Genomic DNA, 19,695 nt, shown 5'->3' on the forward strand with positions numbered 1-19,695 from the left:
TATGATATTCAACAGGTTTGAACAATTACAAGCCAAGTCAACAAAAAAAAATACACAGCTAACAGTTTCAAAATGAAGGAAGACTGGCCAAAGTTGTCCTGAGGGAAGGGAAATGTGGAAGGGGTTAGAAATAGGTAGCAGGCAGTATAGCGGCTTAAGCCCTTCACTCTGTCAGATTGATGAAGCTCAAGCAAATCAGAGGGATTTCACTGCCAGTAACTCAATGCAATTGGAACGTCATATTCAGCTCCAAGAGTGTAACAAGGTAGAAAATGGACAGCAGAAACAAGAAAGTGTTTGAACTAACTTGTGTTACCAGCCATATTAACATTGATATTAATTCCACAAAAATACTGTTTCTCAGAAATAAAGCATCTATGTTAACTATACTGACTGAAATTAAATGCCTACAAGTGAAGATAATGCTTGGACAGCTACTTGATAACCTTCGAAGAGAGCCCTGTTGACACAGGTGTGCAGTAGATTCGAGTAGTATTCCTGTTGTGTTTCAATATGAATAAATGTATCTCAAGTAAAGACTAGCTTTGATTTCCTTCTTCATCGAGTGGCTCTCAGGAATATGACAATGCATGGTACATGACTCCAAGGAAACTCTGACATCACAGAGTCATAGTCATACCGATGTACAGCACAGCAACAGACCCTTCGGTCCAATTCGCCCATGCCAACCAGATATCCTAAATTAATCTAGTCCCATTTGCCAACACTTGGCCAAACCCCTCTAAACTCTTCCTATTCACGTACCCATCCAGATATCCTTTAAATGCTGTAATTGTACCATCCCCCATCACTTCATTCCATACAATCACCACCCTCTATGTGAAAAATTTGCCCTTCAGGTCCCTTTTATACCTTGCCCTCCTCACCCACAACATATGGCCTCGAGTTCTCGGTCTCCCCCATCCCAGGAAAAGACCTTTCTATTTACCCTATCCATGCTCATGATTTTATCAAACTCTGTAAGGTCAACCCTCAGTCTCCAACGCTCCAGGGAAAACAGCACCAGAGTATTCAGCCTCTCACTATTGCTCAAACCCTTCAACCCCAGCAACGTTTTTGCAAATATCTTATGAACCCATTCAGGTTTCACAACATCGTTCCTCCAGGAGGGAGACCAAAACCGCACACCAATGTTCCAAAAGTGGCCGAACCAATGTCCTGTACAGCCGCAACGTGACCTCCCAACTCCGATACTCAATGCTCTGACCAATACAGAAAAGCATATCAAACGCCTTCCTCACTATCCTATCTACACGAGACTCCACTTTCAAGGAGCTATGAACCTGCACTCCAAAGTTTCTTTGTTCAGCAAAACTCCCTAGGACCTTACCATGGCTAAGATTTGCCATTCCAAATGCAGCAGCTTGCACTTACCTAAATTAAATTCCATCTGTCACTCCTCAGCCCAGTGACCCATCTGATCAAGATTAGATTAGATTAGATTAGATTACCTACAGTGTGGAAACAGGCCCTTCAGCCCAACTAGTCCACACTGACCCTCTGAAGAGTAACTCACCCCAGACCCATTTCCCCAACACTATGGGCAATTTAGCATGGCCAATTCACCTGACCTGCACATCTTTGGATTGTGGGAGGAAACCGGAGCACCTGGAGGAAACCCACGCAAACACAGGGAGAAATGTGCAACCTCCACACAGACAGATGCCCGAGGCTGGAATTGAACCTGGGGCCCTGGTGCTGTGAGGCAGCAGTGCTAACCTCCCATTGTACTCTTGAAGTAACCTTCTTTGCCGTCCACTGCACCTCCAATTTTGGTATCATCTGCAAACTTACTAACTATACATCCTATGTTCAGATCCAAATCATTTATATAAATGACAAAAAACCCCCGACGCAGCACAGATCCTTGTGACACATCACTGATCACAGGCCTCCAGTCTCAAAAGTAACCCTCCACCACCACCACTCTCTGTCTTCTACATTTCTGTTTCCAAATGGCTAGTTCTCTTTGGATTCCATGAGATCTAACCTTGCTAACCAGTCTCCCATGGGGAAACCCTGTCAAATGCCTTAGTGGAGTCCATATAGATCATATCCAGCGCCCTGTCCTCATCAATCCTCTGACATTTTTTGAAGTAACGAAATCACGTTGGTGAAACAGGATTTCCTACACACAAAGCCATGTTAACTAACCCTAATCAGTCCTTGCCTTTTCCTTAAGATTCCCTCCAAAAACTTGCCCACTAGCAATGTCAGACTCACTGGTCTATAGTTCCCTGGCTTTTCCTTACCACCTTTCTTAAATAGTGGTATCATGTTAGCCAATTTCCAGTCTTCCGGCACCTCACCTGTGACTATCGATGACACAAATACCTCAGCAAAGGGTCCAGCAATCACTTCCCTAGCTTCCCACACAGTTCAAGGGTATACCTGATCAGATCCTGGGGATTTATTCACCACCAAAATCTTTAAATCAGTGCCCTCTTCCTTTCATACTCGTACAATAATCCCAATTCCTATTCAAGTATTTGAATCAACAAGAATTGCTGGACAAACTCAACAGGTTTGACAGCATCTATGGAAGAAAACAGAGTTAATGTTTCCAGTCTGATATGACTTCTTCAGAACTCTTTACAGAGGAACCTCCATTATCTGGCATTCGATTACCTTAATTTTGGATAATCTGGCAAGATCGCAAGGTCCCGATGCTTGGCTAAACTGTGTTATCCAGCATTTGATTATCCACCAAAATATTCCCCACCTGTGCCATTTGGATAATCGAGGTTCCTCTGTATAAGGAAAATGCTACACGATTTGTTGTCCTATGTCACAAGGAAACGGAATTTAAATCATACAAAACTTATTGCCTAAGAATATTCAGGAGAGATTTCAGAAAGCACTTCGATGTGCAAAGAGTAGACGTTGGGAACTTGCTTCCTTAAATGGCAGTTAATGATAATTCAACTGTTAAATTTAAATCTGAGATTGATAAATTTTTATGAAGCGCTGGTGTCAAGAAATATGGGCCAAAGGCAGGTACAGGGAGTTAGGAAACAATTCAGCGATGATCTTACTGAATGGCAGAGCAGGCTCAATGGGCTGAATGTTTTATGCTCTTAGGTTTTCCTATAGACCAAAAGATTAACTTAATTTTTGGTTTTGATTTGAATTCAATCAAAAATTTCAAAACACAATGGTTTAGCTCAACTTGTTAACCTTTACTTTAGTGCCAAAAAGCAACCCTAACCCTAACCCAACGTGCAATTAAACAGGGTCAAAGTAGTGAAGTGGCCTGCACAGCAGGGATCACTGTATGGTGGAATTTCACTTCTGTCTAAATAAAACAGTGAACACAAGGATTTTAAGTTAAATAAGACTAATTATGAGAGAACCAAGATTGAACTGACTAAAATGAACTAGAAAACTAAAGGGTTAGATTGGTGCCGATGGAACAGCAGATATTGCAGAATACTCTGTTTAAAAATAACTCCCAATGACACAACCACATGTGGCTAACTGAGGAGGTTAAAGACAACCTTAAACTGAAAGAAGTGTGTAATTCTACCAAGGTAAGTGACAGGTCAGAAGACTGGACAAAAAGGACAAAAAATGGTTAAAGGATTAAGAAGATATGTTAAGAATTTGAGAGAAAGCTCATGAGTTGAATAAAAAGTGGATTGAGTGTTCCACAGGCATCTCAACAAGACAGAAGTAAAATGAACGTACGTCCTGCAGAATGTGTGCCTGCGTAACTAATAATGGTAAGCAGCAAAATGGCAGGTGAATTAAAAAGATATGTTGCATGTCTTCACTGTAGTGAGTACAAATAAATCCCAGAAATCTTGAATCATAATGTGAAAGGGAACCCAGAACCTAAAATAATGACAATGACTCGCACTAAGGAAAATCAATCAAGATAAAATTCAACAAATCCATGCCCTGATAGACTTAATCATCTGGAGTTACTAAAAGTGGCTGTTGAGACAGTACATGCATTGATGTTATTTTTCTAAATTGCTTTAGATTCTGGGTGAACCCATTGTTGAATTGAGAATTGTCATTCAAAGAAGTGTGACACCAGGTAGGAAACTACAGTACATTTGTTGGTGTGGAAAGCACTGGAACAAATCATCAAGCTTATAGCAAAGCACTTGGAAAATCTTCAAGGAATCAGGCAGAGTCACCATGATCATACAAAAAGAGATTATGCTTCACAAGCTTATTAAAGTTTTCTGAGAAAGTAACAAACAACACAAAAGAATCATAAATAGATCCTCAATGGAACCACAAATAATCCTCTCAAATCTCCTGAAGGCACTTGACAAGATGGCAAAGATTACTCCAGAAAAAAACAGCTGATGGTATGGGGTTAACATATTAGCATGGGCAGAGGATTTGGTAGTTCATAGGAGGCGCAAAGTGGGCATGAATGATCTTATTCTCCACAACCACCTGATGAAGGAGCAGCGCTCCAAAAGCCAGTGCTTCCAAATAAACCTGTTGGGCTATTGCCTGGTGAGAGATTTTTAAATATGAATGGGTTAGTTTCAGATTGCAAAATGTGACAAGTGGCACGTCATAGCACCAAATAGTGAGGCCTCAGTTACTTATTAATCCAATTCAGAGTATGAATATAAGACCAAATGCATGGTTGCTAAATGCGCTGATGACAAAACGTTGGATGAGAAACTTAAGCTGTGGAGAAGACTCAAGTCTTCCATTTAACAAAGCTAGCTTGATTAAATTTAGCAGAACAATATGTGATCTTTAGGCATATAAAATTCAGAAACACTTGTCAGGGCAGATGCTGATAAATACATGTCAAGTAACAAGGATTTCAATGGTTATCAGGACTATGCAGGAATGCGGCGTTGAAGCCATTATCTCTAAGAAAGGTAGAAGTGCTAATGGCCTACTCTCGCTCTAACATCATATGTTCACACCTTTTTCAGCAAATGTTTTATCCTTATTTGTCAACCAGGTTATAGTCCAACAGGTTTATTTGGAAGCACTAACTTTCAGAGTGCTGCTCCTTCATCAGGGAGCTGTGGAGCAGGACCAAAAGAGACAGAATTTATCATGAAAGATGTGTCTTGCAACTGAAATGACATATTAAACAAACCTAGATTGCTGTCAAGTCTGATCTTTTAGAAAGGGTTGTAGGTTTTGGTTCATTAATGCAAAACTTCTATCAAATCACATTCTCGAGATAACAATATTTTATAAAAAGGAAGGTGACATCTCAGCTCAGACAATGTATTAAATGCGTGAGGTTAGAATTTGTCTGTATCCCAATCTACAGTCAGACTGGTTCTATTTCCAAAACAGGAATTTATAAAATGTCACATGGAGTGACTGCCTGCAGATGGTGCGTGCTTTTTGAGCAAAATAGAATGTATCTGTAAATCTAATTATGAGATATAATTACTTGTGTGCACGAGAGAGAGAGAGAGAGAGAGAGAGTGTTTGAATACATATTTGTGACAGAGCATGTGTGCTTGTCTGTGTGCATCCTTAGACAAAGTGGAGACTGCAGATCAGAATCAAGAGTGTGGTGCTGGAGTAACAGGTAAGGCAGCATCCAAGAAGCAGGAGAACCGACATTTTGGCATAAGCCTTACATCAGGAATACATGCTTGGTTAAATGTGAGTGCGATGGTGAATAGGCATGAGTGGGTGCGGGGTTGTGTGCACATGCCTGTGGGGAATTGTGCACTCTTGTGCGAGAGCGTGTGTATATAGCGTTGTGGTGTCACCTGTAATATGACATGAACCCAAGGTCCTGTTTGAGGCCATCCTCATGAATACCAAACTTGGCTATCCGGTCAGGGACATTCGGCCTCGGATCTTTGGGTGACCATCCTCAAAGGCAGACTTAATGGGCGGCACGGTGGCACAGTGGTTAGCACTGCTGCCTCACAGCATCAGAGACCCGGGTTCATTTCCCACCTCAGGCAACTGTCTGCGTGGAGTTTGCACATTCTCCCCGTGTCTGCATGGGTTCCCTCCGGGTGCTCCAGTTTCCTCCCACAATCCAAAAATGTGCAGGTTAGGTGAATTGACCGTGTTAAATTGTCCATAGTGTTAGGTGAAGGGATAAATGTAGGAGTATGGGTCTGGGTGGTATACGTTTCGGCGGGTCGGTTTGGACTTGTTGGGCCGAAGGGTTTGTTTCCACACTAAGTAATCTAATCTAAACTTCGGGATATGCACCAACACAGACTGGCTGAGCAGAGGCTGATAGCCAATTTCGGAACCCATGAGGGTGGCCTCAACCAGGATCTTGGGTTCACATCACACTATGGGTGACTTGACTACAATACACAGTAGTCTCTTTCTCCCTCATACATGCTCTTATATACTCTCACACTCATGCAGAGCCTCTCTCATACACACGTATGCACCCCTCACACTCTCATAGGTTTAAACTCCATCACACACACCCACTTTACCAAGCATGCACACACACAAACACTCATTTTTACACACACACTGTCAAGCGCACACATACACAGGTCTATGGGGTGAATATGCATTTGCAGATTCATTCTATTTTGCTCAGAAAGTGCACAATCTGCAAGCAATGTATTATTTTATAAATTCCACTTTGGAAAAGGCAGCACAGTGGCTCAGTGGTTACCACTGCTGCCTCACAGCACCAGGGACCCAGGTTCAATTCCTGCCTTGGGCCACTGTCGGTGTGGAGTTTGCACATTCTCCACCTGTCTGCATGGGTTTCCTCAGTGCTCCGGTTTCCTCCCACAGTCCATTTCCGCCACCTCCACAAAGACCCCACCACCAGGGATATATTTCCCTCCCCACCTCTTTCCGCCTTCCGCAAAGACCGTTCCCTCCGTGACTACCTGGTCAGGTCCACGCCCCCCTACGACCCATCCTGGCACCTTCCCCTGCCACCGCAGGAATTGTAAAACCTGCGCCCACACCTCCTCCCTCACCTCCATCCAAGGCCCCAAAGGAACTTTCCACATCCATCAAAGTTTTACCCGCACATCCACCAATATCATTTATTGTATCCGTTGCTCCCGATGCGGTCTCCTCTACATTGGGGAGACTGGACGCCCCCTAGCAGAGCGCTTTAGGGAACATCTCTGGGACACCCGCACCAATCAACCACACCGCCCCGTGGCCCAACATTTCAACTCCCCCTCCCACTCTGACGAGGACATGGAGGTTCTGGGCCTCCTTCACCGCCGCTCCCTCACCACCAGATGCCTGGAGGGAGAACGCCTCATCTTCTGCCTTGGAACACTTCAACCCCAGGGCATCAATGTGGACTTCAACAGTTTCCTCATTTCCCCTTCCCCCACCTCACCGCAATTCCCAACTTCCAGCTCAGCACTGTCCCCATGACTTGTCCTACCTGCCTATCTTCTTATCCACCTATCCACTCCACCCTAACCTATCACCTTCATCCCCTCCCACACTCACCTATTGTACTCTATGCTACTTTCTCCCCACCCCCACCAGCTCATCTCTCCACCCTTCATGCTCTCAGCCTTTATTCCTGATGAAGGGCTTTTGCCCGAAACGTCGATTTTACTGTTCCTCGGCTGCTGCCTGAACTGCTGTGCTCTTCCAGCACCACTAATCCAGCATCTGGTTTCTAGCATCTGCAGTCATTGTTTTTACCTAGACTCTAACCTCACACTCTGAGTTGACATGTCACTTTTTTTAACCTTAAATTATCTTGGGAATGTGACTTGAAAGAATATCTGGGATCTACATATTCATGAATCGAAACCAACAACCCATTCTAAAAGATGAATGACTAACAGTAATCTAGGTTTGTTCAACATATCATTTCAGTTCCATGACACTAATCTTTTGCTATAAATTCTGTCTTATGGTCCTGCTCCACAACCATTTGATGAAGGAGCTCCTATTTTGTTCAAATTGGTAAAGTACTTATGTGCTTTCCAGCTTCCTTTCATTTAAAAAATACAAGTGATAATATAGTCTATGAATACTACCACAAATATTTTGTACTGCTGTTGTATATTAAGTTCTTGCTAAGATATTACATCATGCATAATCTCTTAAGTACCTGTACGTCAACTACCAGTGACTCATGAAAAGGACACCCAAGTCCCTTGGAAATCCAATCTTCCATTATTGAAGAATGATGAAGATCAAGCCAAAATCCACATCGTCTAAACCACTGGACAAGATACTGGACTTCACAAAACTTTTAAAAGTAAATAGGAGAGCTGGACTGAGCTCTGGGGAAAACACAGATGACCTTCTCAAACTACTGATTGGCCTGGAATCCCAATTTTCACCTCCTCTCTAAAAGGAACAATCAACCAAACTTAACAGACTCTAGCCCAGAGAGAGATTTTACACCTCAGGCTATCCAGCACAGACAGTATGGGGCCTGCAGCAAGAACAGGCATTCAACTTCAGTCAAAATCAATTCACACATACTCTAACCATCAGAAGGCCAATTAACTTCACGACCACCTGATGAATTAACACTCCGAAAGCTCGTGCTTCCAAATAAACATGTTGGACTATAACATGGTGTTGTGTGATTTTTAACTTTGTACACCCCAGTCTAACACCAGCACCTCCAAATCATAACTTCAGAAGACATGAAGAGCATAAAGAAAACTACAGACTTGAGGGTCACACAATCGATATAACTGATCCCAACTGACAGAACCTTTTGCACAAGCTTCCCCGTTACCTTCTATCAGTACCAAGACAGGCACTATGCCCCAACTCTTGCACCCTTTCTCCGCACCAACCCCAAGTTCACCATCAAACCTGCTGACAAAGATGGGGTGATGGTCAGGAGAACAGACCTGTATGTCACACAGGCTGAATGCCAACTCTGACACCACATCCTACCTCTCCCTTGCCCATGACCTCACCACGCCCATCATGCCAAAACCACTCTCATTGTCCATGCCCACAGTGCCTCCGGTGATCTCCCCTCCACTGCCTCCAATCTCAGACCCCAGCACCTAACTGCCCGGTTCTACTGACTCCCAAAGATCCAAATGCCCAACTACACAGCCCACCCACCGTCTTGGCATGATCCTGCCCCACCGACCTCATCTCATCCTATCTTGACTCCATCCTCTCCCCCTTGCTTCAGGCACTTCCCACCTACATCCACGACACCAAACACTCCCTCCATCTCTTAAAAACTTGCAGTTCCCTGACCCTCAGCGCTTAATCTTCACTATGGATGTGCCATCCTTACACATCCATACTCAACAAGGATAGCCTCCAGGCCCTCAGCCTCTTCCTCTCCAATAGACCGATCTAGCCCCTCTCCACCAATACCCTTCCTCCACCTCACTGAACTAGTCATCGCCCTCAACAACTTTTCCTTCAACTCATCACATTTCCTCCAAATCTCAGATGGGCCCCAGCTCTGCCTTCCTCTTTGTTCGCTATGTCAAACAGTCCCTCTTTCGCACTTACACAGGCAGTGTGCCCCAACTCTTCCGTCGTTACACCTTGCACTGCACCGATGCAACGTCCTACACCCAGGCTGAACTGGAGCAGTTCATCGACTTTATCTACAACCTCCACCCCACCCTCAAACTCACTTTGTCCATCTCAGACACCTCACTCCCCTTTCTTAACCTCTCCCTTTCCATTTCTGGTGACAGTCTCCAGATGGACGTTTATTACCAACCCATAAACTCCCATGACTATCTGCACTACACCTCCGCCCATCCAGCATCCTGCAAGAATTCTATCCCATTCTCCAAATTCCTCCACCCCCAACACATCGTCTCAGATGAGACATTCCACTCCCAAAGCATCCCAGGTGTCTACCTGTTTCAAACAACATGCTTTTCCTCCCTCTATCATCCAGACAGCCCTCCACTGCACTACCTCCAATACCCATTCCACTGCTTGAAACCCTCCCCCCCCCAACCCCAATCTCTGCCAAATGCAATAAAGACAGAGTCCCCTTGTCCTCATCTACCACCCCACCAGTCTCTGCATCCAACTCATCATCCTGAAACACTTCCGCCAACTCTAATTAGACCCCAAGAACATCACCTCTTCCCCACCCCTCTCTGCCTTGCACAAGGACCGTTCCCTTTGACAGCCCTTGGTTTGTGTCGCTCTTCCCATTGAATCCTCAGGTACCTTCCCCTGCAACCAGAAAAGATGCAAGACGTGCTGGCACATCACCCTCTGCACCCCCACCACCGCCCCCCTCACCTCCATCCAGGACTCCAAAAAGTCCTTCCAGGTGACAGAGGTTCACCTGCCTCTCTTCCAGCCTAGTTTACTGCATCAGGTGCTCCCGATGTGGTCTTCTTTACATTGGGGAGACCAAACGAAAATTTACAGAACAGTTCACTGAGCATCGCAGCCGGGCCTGCAGGGGCCAACCGGACCTCCCACTCATCACCCATTTTAATTCCCCTTCCCACTCCCTTTCCAACATGACCATCCTTGACCTCCTCCATTTCCACAATGAGCCAAACCGCAAATTGGAGGGACAACACCGCATCTTCTGCCTGGGTAGCCTACAGCCCAGAGGATGCAACAGTGAGTTCTCCATTTTCAAATAACCTTCATCCCCTTCCCTCGACACCCTTCCCAGCCCCTCCCCCACCCTTCCACTCCTCCCAGCCACCTACTGGATTCATTCCTCCCATTGACCAACCAGGTCATACCTTCTACCTGTCTTCACATATCCCCACTTCATCACCCCCTTTATTTGCAGCTCCTCTTACACCCAACCCCAGTCCTGAAGAAGGGCTATGTCCGAAAAGTTGACTTCTCCACCTCCTGATGCTTCTTGGCTTTCTGTATTCTTCTAGCCTCCTGCTTGTCTATCTTCCATCCCAAAAAAAGCAGCTTCAGAACCACAGGCCAAACAGAAGCTGATTCGGGAAGCCAAACAAAGAGCATCATCACAACAAATACATCCAAAAAGGGGGAGGCCAAACAAGTGCGATCCCAACAAGAGCTTCCAGACACTCGCCTGCTCCAAACTAAGAGAACTGACACTAAGAGAACTGACGAGAAGCTCAGCAACCTGGCGCAGTTCAAAATCTCATTTTCCTCCATAGTGAGCTGAAAGTCCCGAGACCCTAATGTTAGCTAGCATGGAGGGGAAAACAGGTGGTGACAGTGCATTTGGACCAAGGGTAGGAAGTATGATTAAAGTTTCTGTAATTAGAACTATTGCCTTTCGGGTCAATTGTGTTTAATACTGTACTTAAACTATATGGAGGACTGTAACTATTATGTCAATTTCCCTGTTCATTGCATTTACCTATATTTCTTGTGTCATACTTGCTTTTGTCTTGTCTACTGCCTTCATTTCACATTCCCTAACTAAGTCCAGTGTCTGGAACCAGGGGTCTGGAAGTGGTTGGAACTGCTTAAAAATCCGAAAATTAATGATTGTGACCCAGAACCCTACGTTATGTTTTCTGTCTTGGCTACCAAAGTATTTTTTTGAATTAGATTAGATTACAGTGTGGAAACAGGCCCTTCGGCCCAACAAGTCCACACCGACCCGCCAAAGCGTAATCCACCCATACCCTTACATTTACCCCTTACCTAACACTTCGGGCAATTTAGCATGGCCAATTCACCCAACCTGCACATCTTTGGACTGTGGGAGGAAACCGGAGCACCCGGAGGAAACCCACCCAGACACGGGGAGAACGTGCAAACTCCACACAGTCAGTTGCCTGAGGCGGGAATTGAACCCGGGTCTACTGGTGCTGTGAGGCAGCAGTGCTAACCACTGTGCCATCGTGCCGCCCACTACCACTGTGCCACCGTGCCGCCCTTAGTAGATAACCTTCTAATTCGCCCCACTGTATTCCATTTTCCAATTTTATTTTTACTCACTGACTGGACTTCAAATCCTCTTGAAGCACCCATTCATCTTTCTGACAAGTCATATTTTGACTAAGCGTTTTCTTTGAATTCACTCATGGTATGTGAGCATCACTGGTTGGATCAGCATGTGTCTACAATTTGCAAATATTTTACCTCAACATCAAATCCTTGATATAAATTGTGAATAACTGGTGCCCAAGCACTGATCCTTGCTATAAAAAACATAACATTTGAAATAGGAGGGGAAGGCCAACTGGCCTGTTGAGCCTGCTCTGCCATTCAGCAAGATCATGGTTCATGTTTTCGTGGACTCATCACACCCTGCCAATGTCAAAATGACAAATTTATTCCAATTCCCTACATACTGTTTATTAACCAGTTTTCAAATGCATGGCAGTATATTTCCCCTAATCCCACATCCTTGAATTTTGGTGACTTAGCTTTTAAATGGAACTTCAAAGTTATATGCATGTCTAAAGATACAACACTGGCCCTTCTCATCTATTCTGTTAATGTGACATCAATAAAACTCACGTTTTTGAGTTTGTACAAAGTTGGCTTCATCTAATCCTATCACTTTTCGTGAAAGTGTATTCTTATCACATCCTTGATTATACGCTCCAGCATTTCCCTACCTGTACTGTTAGGTGCTATGTCAATAATTCCCTTTTCTTTTCACTCCCTTTCGTAAAGGGCAAGTTACATTGTTAAAACTTTCAATCTGCCATGACTATTTTCAAGTCGATACATCTTTGAATACAAGCCCTATCACTATAGCTACCTGTTGCACCACTCTGGGGTGGAGATCATCAGGCCAAGGGGACTTAGCTACTTCAATTCAAATTATTTTTTCTTGCATCCATTTTCATAATAATCACTTATAAGAGCTTACAGTCCACTTTATGTTTCTCACTAATTGCCTCTCATTTTATTTTCTCTTGCTTAATACTTTTGTGGGTCCTACTTCATAGATTTCCAAGGTGCTCCCAATCCTCAGGCTAATCCTTTATTTTGGCTTCTTTTTGTTAATGCTCCTTAGAACTAACAGTGTGAATTTCTTAGTTAGCCCTTGTTGAAACAGTTGTCCTGATGGTTTCCTTGAGCATTAAAGGAATACATTTTTGTTACATATTATGGGCTAGTTTATGAAGTTCAACCATTAGCTGTCTACTGTCATACCTTTTACAAAAGTGCCTTAAACCAAATTAACCAATCTGAGACTCATACCTTCAATAACTTCCTTTGTTTAGATTTAAAACTCTAGTTTCTGACTGAAGAATTTTTGAGCATTCGTACAAAATTTTATATTATCATCAATCTTTTCTGCAGGCTTATTTACAACATTACTAGCCCTTATATTGCACTTAATCTAAACTAGCAAGTTCCCTAACTGGTTTCTCAAGAAAGCCATCTTTCATACAGTTTCAACACTTCATCTTTTAAATCGCTACTACCCATTTGGTTTATCCATTTTACATGCAATTTCAAATGCCTTGTGAATACTATAGTGCATACACATCTAATTTTCTGATTTTGGTTTGATGGATAACTGTCACATGTACTGAGGTACAGTGAAAAAAGGGTTGCCTTACGGGTTTTATAGGCAGTTTGTAATATACAAGTGCATCAGGATAACAGAATAGAGTGCAGGATATAATGCTGCAGCTGTCAAGAAGGTGCAGAGAGAGATCAACATTAACATCAAAGAGGTCCATGCAAAAGTCTAATTTATACTGTGATTTATGTGAACAGCCCTGTTTGGTCACCTATAAAATAAACTCTAGCAGTTTTATGCCTCTCACCGAATATGAAGAAGGCAACACAATCTTCTGAATTCTTGCTACTGCTGCACATGGTACTAACTACCCCCCTACTTTTCCTGGCCTCGTCACTCACAACATTTATTTTTAACTACCTGCATCTTAATGCCTTCTGGATCATAGTTAACATGCTTATGTACACTACAGCCCTTACGTCTACTCCATACAAGCTGCAAGAACCTTAAATTTGTTGCTCAACAATTAGGGATGAGGCTCCTCCAACTCCTCCCTTCTCAATTCCCTGCATGTCATCCGTGATCTTTCTTTATGTTTAACTTCTCTTTCTGTTCACTTAAAGTAGGTATGTTAATATTTTCGTCAGTGTTAGAATTCAAATGTCAGCCTATTAGAAAGATTAAATTACCGGTGTAGCTTCAGACTGAACAGGAACAGCATTAGGTTGACCATGTCTGGATTCACTGTGCACTAGAGAGAAAAAAAGCACTTGGAATTACAATTAAAATATTACAAGATCAGTAGGCACAGATTAGCATGAGAACTTGAGTCTCTAATTTCAGAGTAGGGTAATTAATAAAGTAAAATGCAAATCATATTATTGAATGAGTGAATCTGACGCCATGATAACTATGTTTTCTTAACATACTTGGGATGACAGAATTGTAGAAATTTTTATCTCAATGACACCTTTAATTTCATAAAATTCTCCAAGTGCTTCATGGAGCCTGATAAAGCAAAATTGCAACTGCACCATATATGGAGTTTTCAGAGATTATGGCCCAAGGTTTGGTCAATGAGAGGGGTTTTAAGAAGGGTCTTTAAAAGGAAAACGGTGAAAGGTTCTGGAGAGTTCCAGAAAGGTCCGACTAAGGCATGGGCAGTGAAGAATGAGAATTTCAAGCTGACTTAATGTTATACATCATCGGCTCATCAGTATATTTAAAAGTCAAAAGGCTGAGGTAACAAAGGTTTGGGTAAGGGTTTAAGCAAGAGATGAAAGGAAGCAGGACTGAGTTGTGCCATATTTAAGATAGAAACAAGCATTCTTAGGGATAGTGTAACCATGTAGTCAGTATCTTAACACAGGATCAAATAGGTCAAGATCAGAGACAGTATGTTGGCGCCGAGGAGCATCTTGAGTGTCATCAAGGAGAATGATAGAATGAGAACCAACAATGATACTTAACTGAAGAAACGCTCTGCTCATCGACAAGTAGTCTGACAATTTACTGACAGGGAGGAGTTAACAGCAGTGGTGACGAGAGAGTTTAAATTCGCTTGTGTATTTGAGAAAATGGATGATGTTTTGGATCATTTTACAAAGGGGAAAGCACATGAAATGTAAGACCAACAAAACAGACATAGGAGTTTCAATTCTCCATGCCATTAGAAACCTAACTGATAGTTTCACAAAAGTTCTGAATTGAGGTTTTCTTCAAAAGGAAAAAAAGCATTTTCTGGTTTACTGTTCAAACACAAAGCCTGCACAATCAACTACCTTGTGTACACATCATCTGAGGAATCTCCATGGATTGTGCTGTATTCATAGGTTGTGCTGAAACAATAGCAGGGTCAATTGTTTGACTCTCAAACTCGATCATCGATTCCTATTGGGGGAAAAAAAATACAAGTATGTGAAATATGTCCTGAAAAAGTACAGCTCCAAACCATACAATCCATTTGGCATATTCAGCAAAGCTTTAATAAACAACATAAAATAGGATATCTTTCCCAAACTATATAACACAGGCTTTGGGACCTGCTCAATTTCAGAACTAGAGAAATACTTAAAAAAACTCAACTTTGCAATATGGAAGAAAAAACCCACCAAGTGAGATCAAGTGGATTGCTTTTGTACCGAATCAGCACAGATATCCCAAGAGCCCAAATGGTCTCCCTGAATGCTGTATTTGGTTTGCGAGATGAAACACACCACTTAGGCTAACTACCAAATCATTTTCCTTCCAAATCTAGATAGAGAAGAACGGGCCGACATGCTTTCCAGTTCGAAAATATTCGATCCCGTTGAAACAATTACTGTTACGATTGGACTATAAAGTTTTTTTATGTTATATACAATATTTTGCAGTTTTTGCTGCAAAGTGAAAATAAAACATATATTCACCATGGCCTTGAAACACATCAACATTTTTCTTGCCCTGAAGGCAGTATCCAATACTAAAGTATACTTCTGTGGTTTGTAAAAGTTAATAATGCTCAAACTTGAAGTGGAAACTTGAATCATGTGACTTCCTTCCAAGATCTTACTTCATAGTTTTATCTTCATGTGTGTATCTGCATGCTGAAAATCAGATTCTAACTTGGAAATTATCACTGAATCTAATCTTGCCTCAAAACGACTGCTTTTTAGCATTAACCTAACTGATTTTCTCTTGCTCCATTTTAAGAGCAATTCTTGAAATGCTGTAACCTACCTGTTATGCTATCCAATTTCAGGTGAACCTGAGCTTACAATTAAACCTGCGACCTTCCTATTTTGTGCACCTCAGCCTCCCACTAATCGATTAGAGCAACAAACAGGTAATAGAACTGAACAAGTCATGTAACTCACGTTGTGCATCTGGACATTCAAAGCACATCTGACATACAATAGACTGCTAAGTGAAATTAATACAAGTAGGATTAAAAGTTCAGTTAAAAATGTATTACATTTACAATCTGAAAGAAAGTAGAAAGCAAAATGGACTTATTCTTTTAAAGATTGGACAATAGTTATTGTTCCATTTGATGAGCCATTCCAGAACTTAAGGAATTTTTCAAACATGGAACAAAATTCAGCAACCACTTAAGTTCCTAGCATCAAATTCTTCAGGATCTGGAGGAGAGTCAGCTCTCAAGTGTAATAACCATCTTGGTACTCCTTCCTTGATTAATTTAACTATCTCAATTTTCATGACTTGCACACCGTCAGGCACAAGTACATCTCGGATCCCTTTTTGCCTTTTGGTCAAGGGAGGCACAAAATATCCATTTAGTTCACCTGCTCTCGCCCCACGTTTGACTATAAATTGCTCTGATTCTGTCTCAAGGACCAAAACACACTTAATCTTTGTGTTTAAAAATCGGCAGAAACTTGCAAAATCTACTTTTCTATTCCCAGAAAACTCTCTAGTAGTCTTTACCCTACTTATTGAACTTTTTGTCATTGCTTGCTCCTCCACAGATTCTGTTGCATGTTGTTGCTCATCTATCAGATAGCCTTTTCTTGCTATCTGATAGATGTTCGCAGGTAAAGGGACGGCTGGAAAATGGAAAGCCTTCAGAAATGAGTTAACAAGAATCCAGAGAAAGTATATTCCTGTTAGGGCGAAAGGGAAGGCTGGTAGGTATAGGGAATGCTGGATGACTAAAGAAATTGAGAGTTTGGTTAAGAAAAACCAGGAAGCATATGTCAAGTATAGACAGGATAGATCGAGTGAATCCTTAAAAGAATATAAAGAAAGTAGGAGTATACTTAAGAGGGAAATCAGGAGGGCAAAATGGGGACATGAGATAGCTTTGGCAAATAGAATTAAGGAGAATCCAAAAGGGTTTTTACAAATACATTAAGGACAAAAGGGTAACTCGGGAGAGACTAGGGCCCCTCAAAGATCAGCAAGGTGGCCTTTTTTTAGATTAGATTACTTAGTGTGGAAACAGGCCCTTCGGCCCAACAAGTCCACACCGCCCCGCCGAAGCGCAACCCACCCATACCCCTACCCCTACATTTACCCCTTACCTAACACTACGGGCAATTTAGCATGGCCAATTCACCTGACCTGCACATCTTTGGACTGTGGGAGGAAACCGGAGCACCCGGAGGAAACCCACGCAGACACGGGGAGAACGTGCAAACTCCACACAGTCAGTCGCCTGAGGCGGGAATTGAACCCGGGTCTCTGGCGCTGTGAGGCAGCAGTGCTAACCACTGTGTCACTGTGCCGCCCACAAAATGGGCGGCACGGTGTGGAGCCACAGAAAATGGGGGAGATACTAAATTAATATTTTGCATCAGTATTTACTGTGGAAAAGGATATGGAAGATATAGACTGTAGGGAAATAGATGGTGACATCTTGCAAAATGTCCAGATTACAGAGGAGGAAGTGCTGGATGTCTTAAAACGGTTAAAAGTGGATAAATTCCCAGGACCTGATCAGGTGCACCCTTGAACTCTGGGGGAAGCAAGAGAAGTGATTGCTGGGCCTCTTGCGGAGATATTTGTATCATCGATACTCACAGGTGAGGTGCCAGAAGACTGGAGGTTAGCAAACATGGTGTCACTGTTTAAGAAGGGCGGTAAAGACAAGCCAGGGAACTAAAGACCGGTGAGCCTGACCTCGGTGGTGGGCAAGTTGTTGGAGGGAATCCTGAGGGACAGGACGTACATGTATTTGGAAAGGCAAGGACTGATTCGGGATAGTCAACATGGCTTTGTGCGTGAGAAATCATGTCTCACAAACTTGACTGAGTTTTTTGAAGTAACAAAGACGATTGATGAGGGTACAGCATTCATATGGACTTCAGTAAGGCGTTCAACAAGGTTTCCCATGGGAGACTGATTAGCAAGGTTAGATCTCATGGAATACAGGGAGAACTAGCCATTTGGATATAGAACTGGCTCAAAGATTGAAGACTGAGGGTGGTGGTAGAGGGTTGTTTTTCAGACTGGAGGCCTGTGACCAGTGGAGTGCCACAAGGATCGGTGCTGGGCCCTCTACTTTTTGTCATTTACACAAATGATTTGGAAGCGAGCATAAGAGGTACAATTAGTAAGTTTGCAGATGATACCAAAATTGGAGGTGTAGTGGACAGCAAAAAGGGTTACCTCAGATCACAACAGGATCTGGACCAGATGGGCCAATGGGCTGAGAAGTGGCAGATGGCATTTAATTCAGATAAATGCGAGGTGCTGCATTTTGGGAAGGCAAACCTTAGCAGGACTTCTACGTTTAATGGTAAGGTCCTAGGGAGTGTTGCTGAACACTGTTGGAGTGCAGGTTCATAGCTCCTTGAAAGTGGAGTCGCAGGTAGATAGGATAGTGAAGGCGGCATTTGGTATGCTTTCCTTTATTGGTCAGAGTATTGAGTACAGGAATTGGGAGGTCATGTTGCAGCTGTACAGGACATTGGTTAGGCAACTGTTGGAAAATTCCGTGCAATTCTTGGCTCCTCCCTATCGGAAAGATGTTGTGAAACTTGAAAGGGTTCAGAAAAGATTTACAAAGATGTTGCCAGGGTTGAAGGATCTGAGCTACACGGAGAGGCTTAACAGGCTGGGATTGTTTTCCCTGAAGCGTCGGAAGCTGAGGGGTGACCTTATAGAGGTTTACAAAATTACGAGGGGCATGGATAGGATAAATAGACAAAGTCTTTTCCCTGGGGTCAGGGAGTCCAGAACTAGAGGGCATAGGTTTAGGGTGAGGGGGGAAAGATATAAAAGAGACCTATGGCAACTTTTTCACGCAGAGGGTAGTACATGTATGGAATGAGCTGCCAGACGATGTGGTGAAGGCTGGTACAATTGCAACATTTAAGAGGCATTTGGATGTGTATATGAATAGGAAGGGTTTGGAGGGATATGGGCCAGGTGCTGGCAGGTGGGACGAGATTGGGTTAACTATTCAAGGTTGATACATTTAATTGAGAAAGAACTTGAAGTAATGAATGTACCACTTACATACATTCTGAAATATCTCCTGAAATTTCTGCCATTGCATATCTACTCATGTATCCCATACCCGAATACACCAGTTCACTCTACAACTCAAATTCATGCTTTCATAACTGCCTTTAATTAAGGTAATCCATACAAAATGTAGCGTCAACATTAAATGCCATCTACCAAGTAATCCTGAGGACGCAAGAATTATGCTAATCAACATAGCACCGCCTATTAGGCCTGCAGTGTGACACACTTAGACTACTGCCCTTGGTAATGTTCTGTGCAGATAGTAAGAACATCTGCACCCGAGTCTGTTTCAACTCAACAAATAGGTGACAATCATTCGCAATGCACCAGAGTCAACTTTGGTTAATATTTCAACAAAGATATTATTCATCACTGACTGACGGCTTCGCCAG

At 42.9% G+C, this 19,695-nt stretch overlaps 1 protein-coding gene across 1 annotated transcript in view; it reads right to left on the bottom strand.

Annotated features, from left to right (window-relative positions):
* caprin1b (cell cycle associated protein 1b) overlaps positions 1-19,695 on the bottom strand; it is a 109,676-nt gene that overhangs the window by 36,388 nt on the left and 53,593 nt on the right. Inside the window, exons 10-11 of the mRNA XM_043705513.2 lie at positions 15,112-15,220; positions 14,020-14,081 (exon numbers count right to left, since the gene is read on the bottom strand). Of these exons, the coding sequence (XP_043561448.1) occupies positions 14,020-14,081; positions 15,112-15,220 (171 nt within the window). The remainder of the gene's footprint in view (positions 1-14,019; positions 14,082-15,111; positions 15,221-19,695) is intronic.

Source organism: Chiloscyllium plagiosum, unplaced genomic scaffold, assembly GCF_037043375.1.
Source record: "Chiloscyllium plagiosum isolate Xiang-an unplaced genomic scaffold, Cpla_swu_hap1 HiC_scaffold_18, whole genome shotgun sequence".
In the NCBI taxonomy this organism is placed as follows: domain Eukaryota; kingdom Metazoa; phylum Chordata; class Chondrichthyes; order Orectolobiformes; family Hemiscylliidae; genus Chiloscyllium; species Chiloscyllium plagiosum.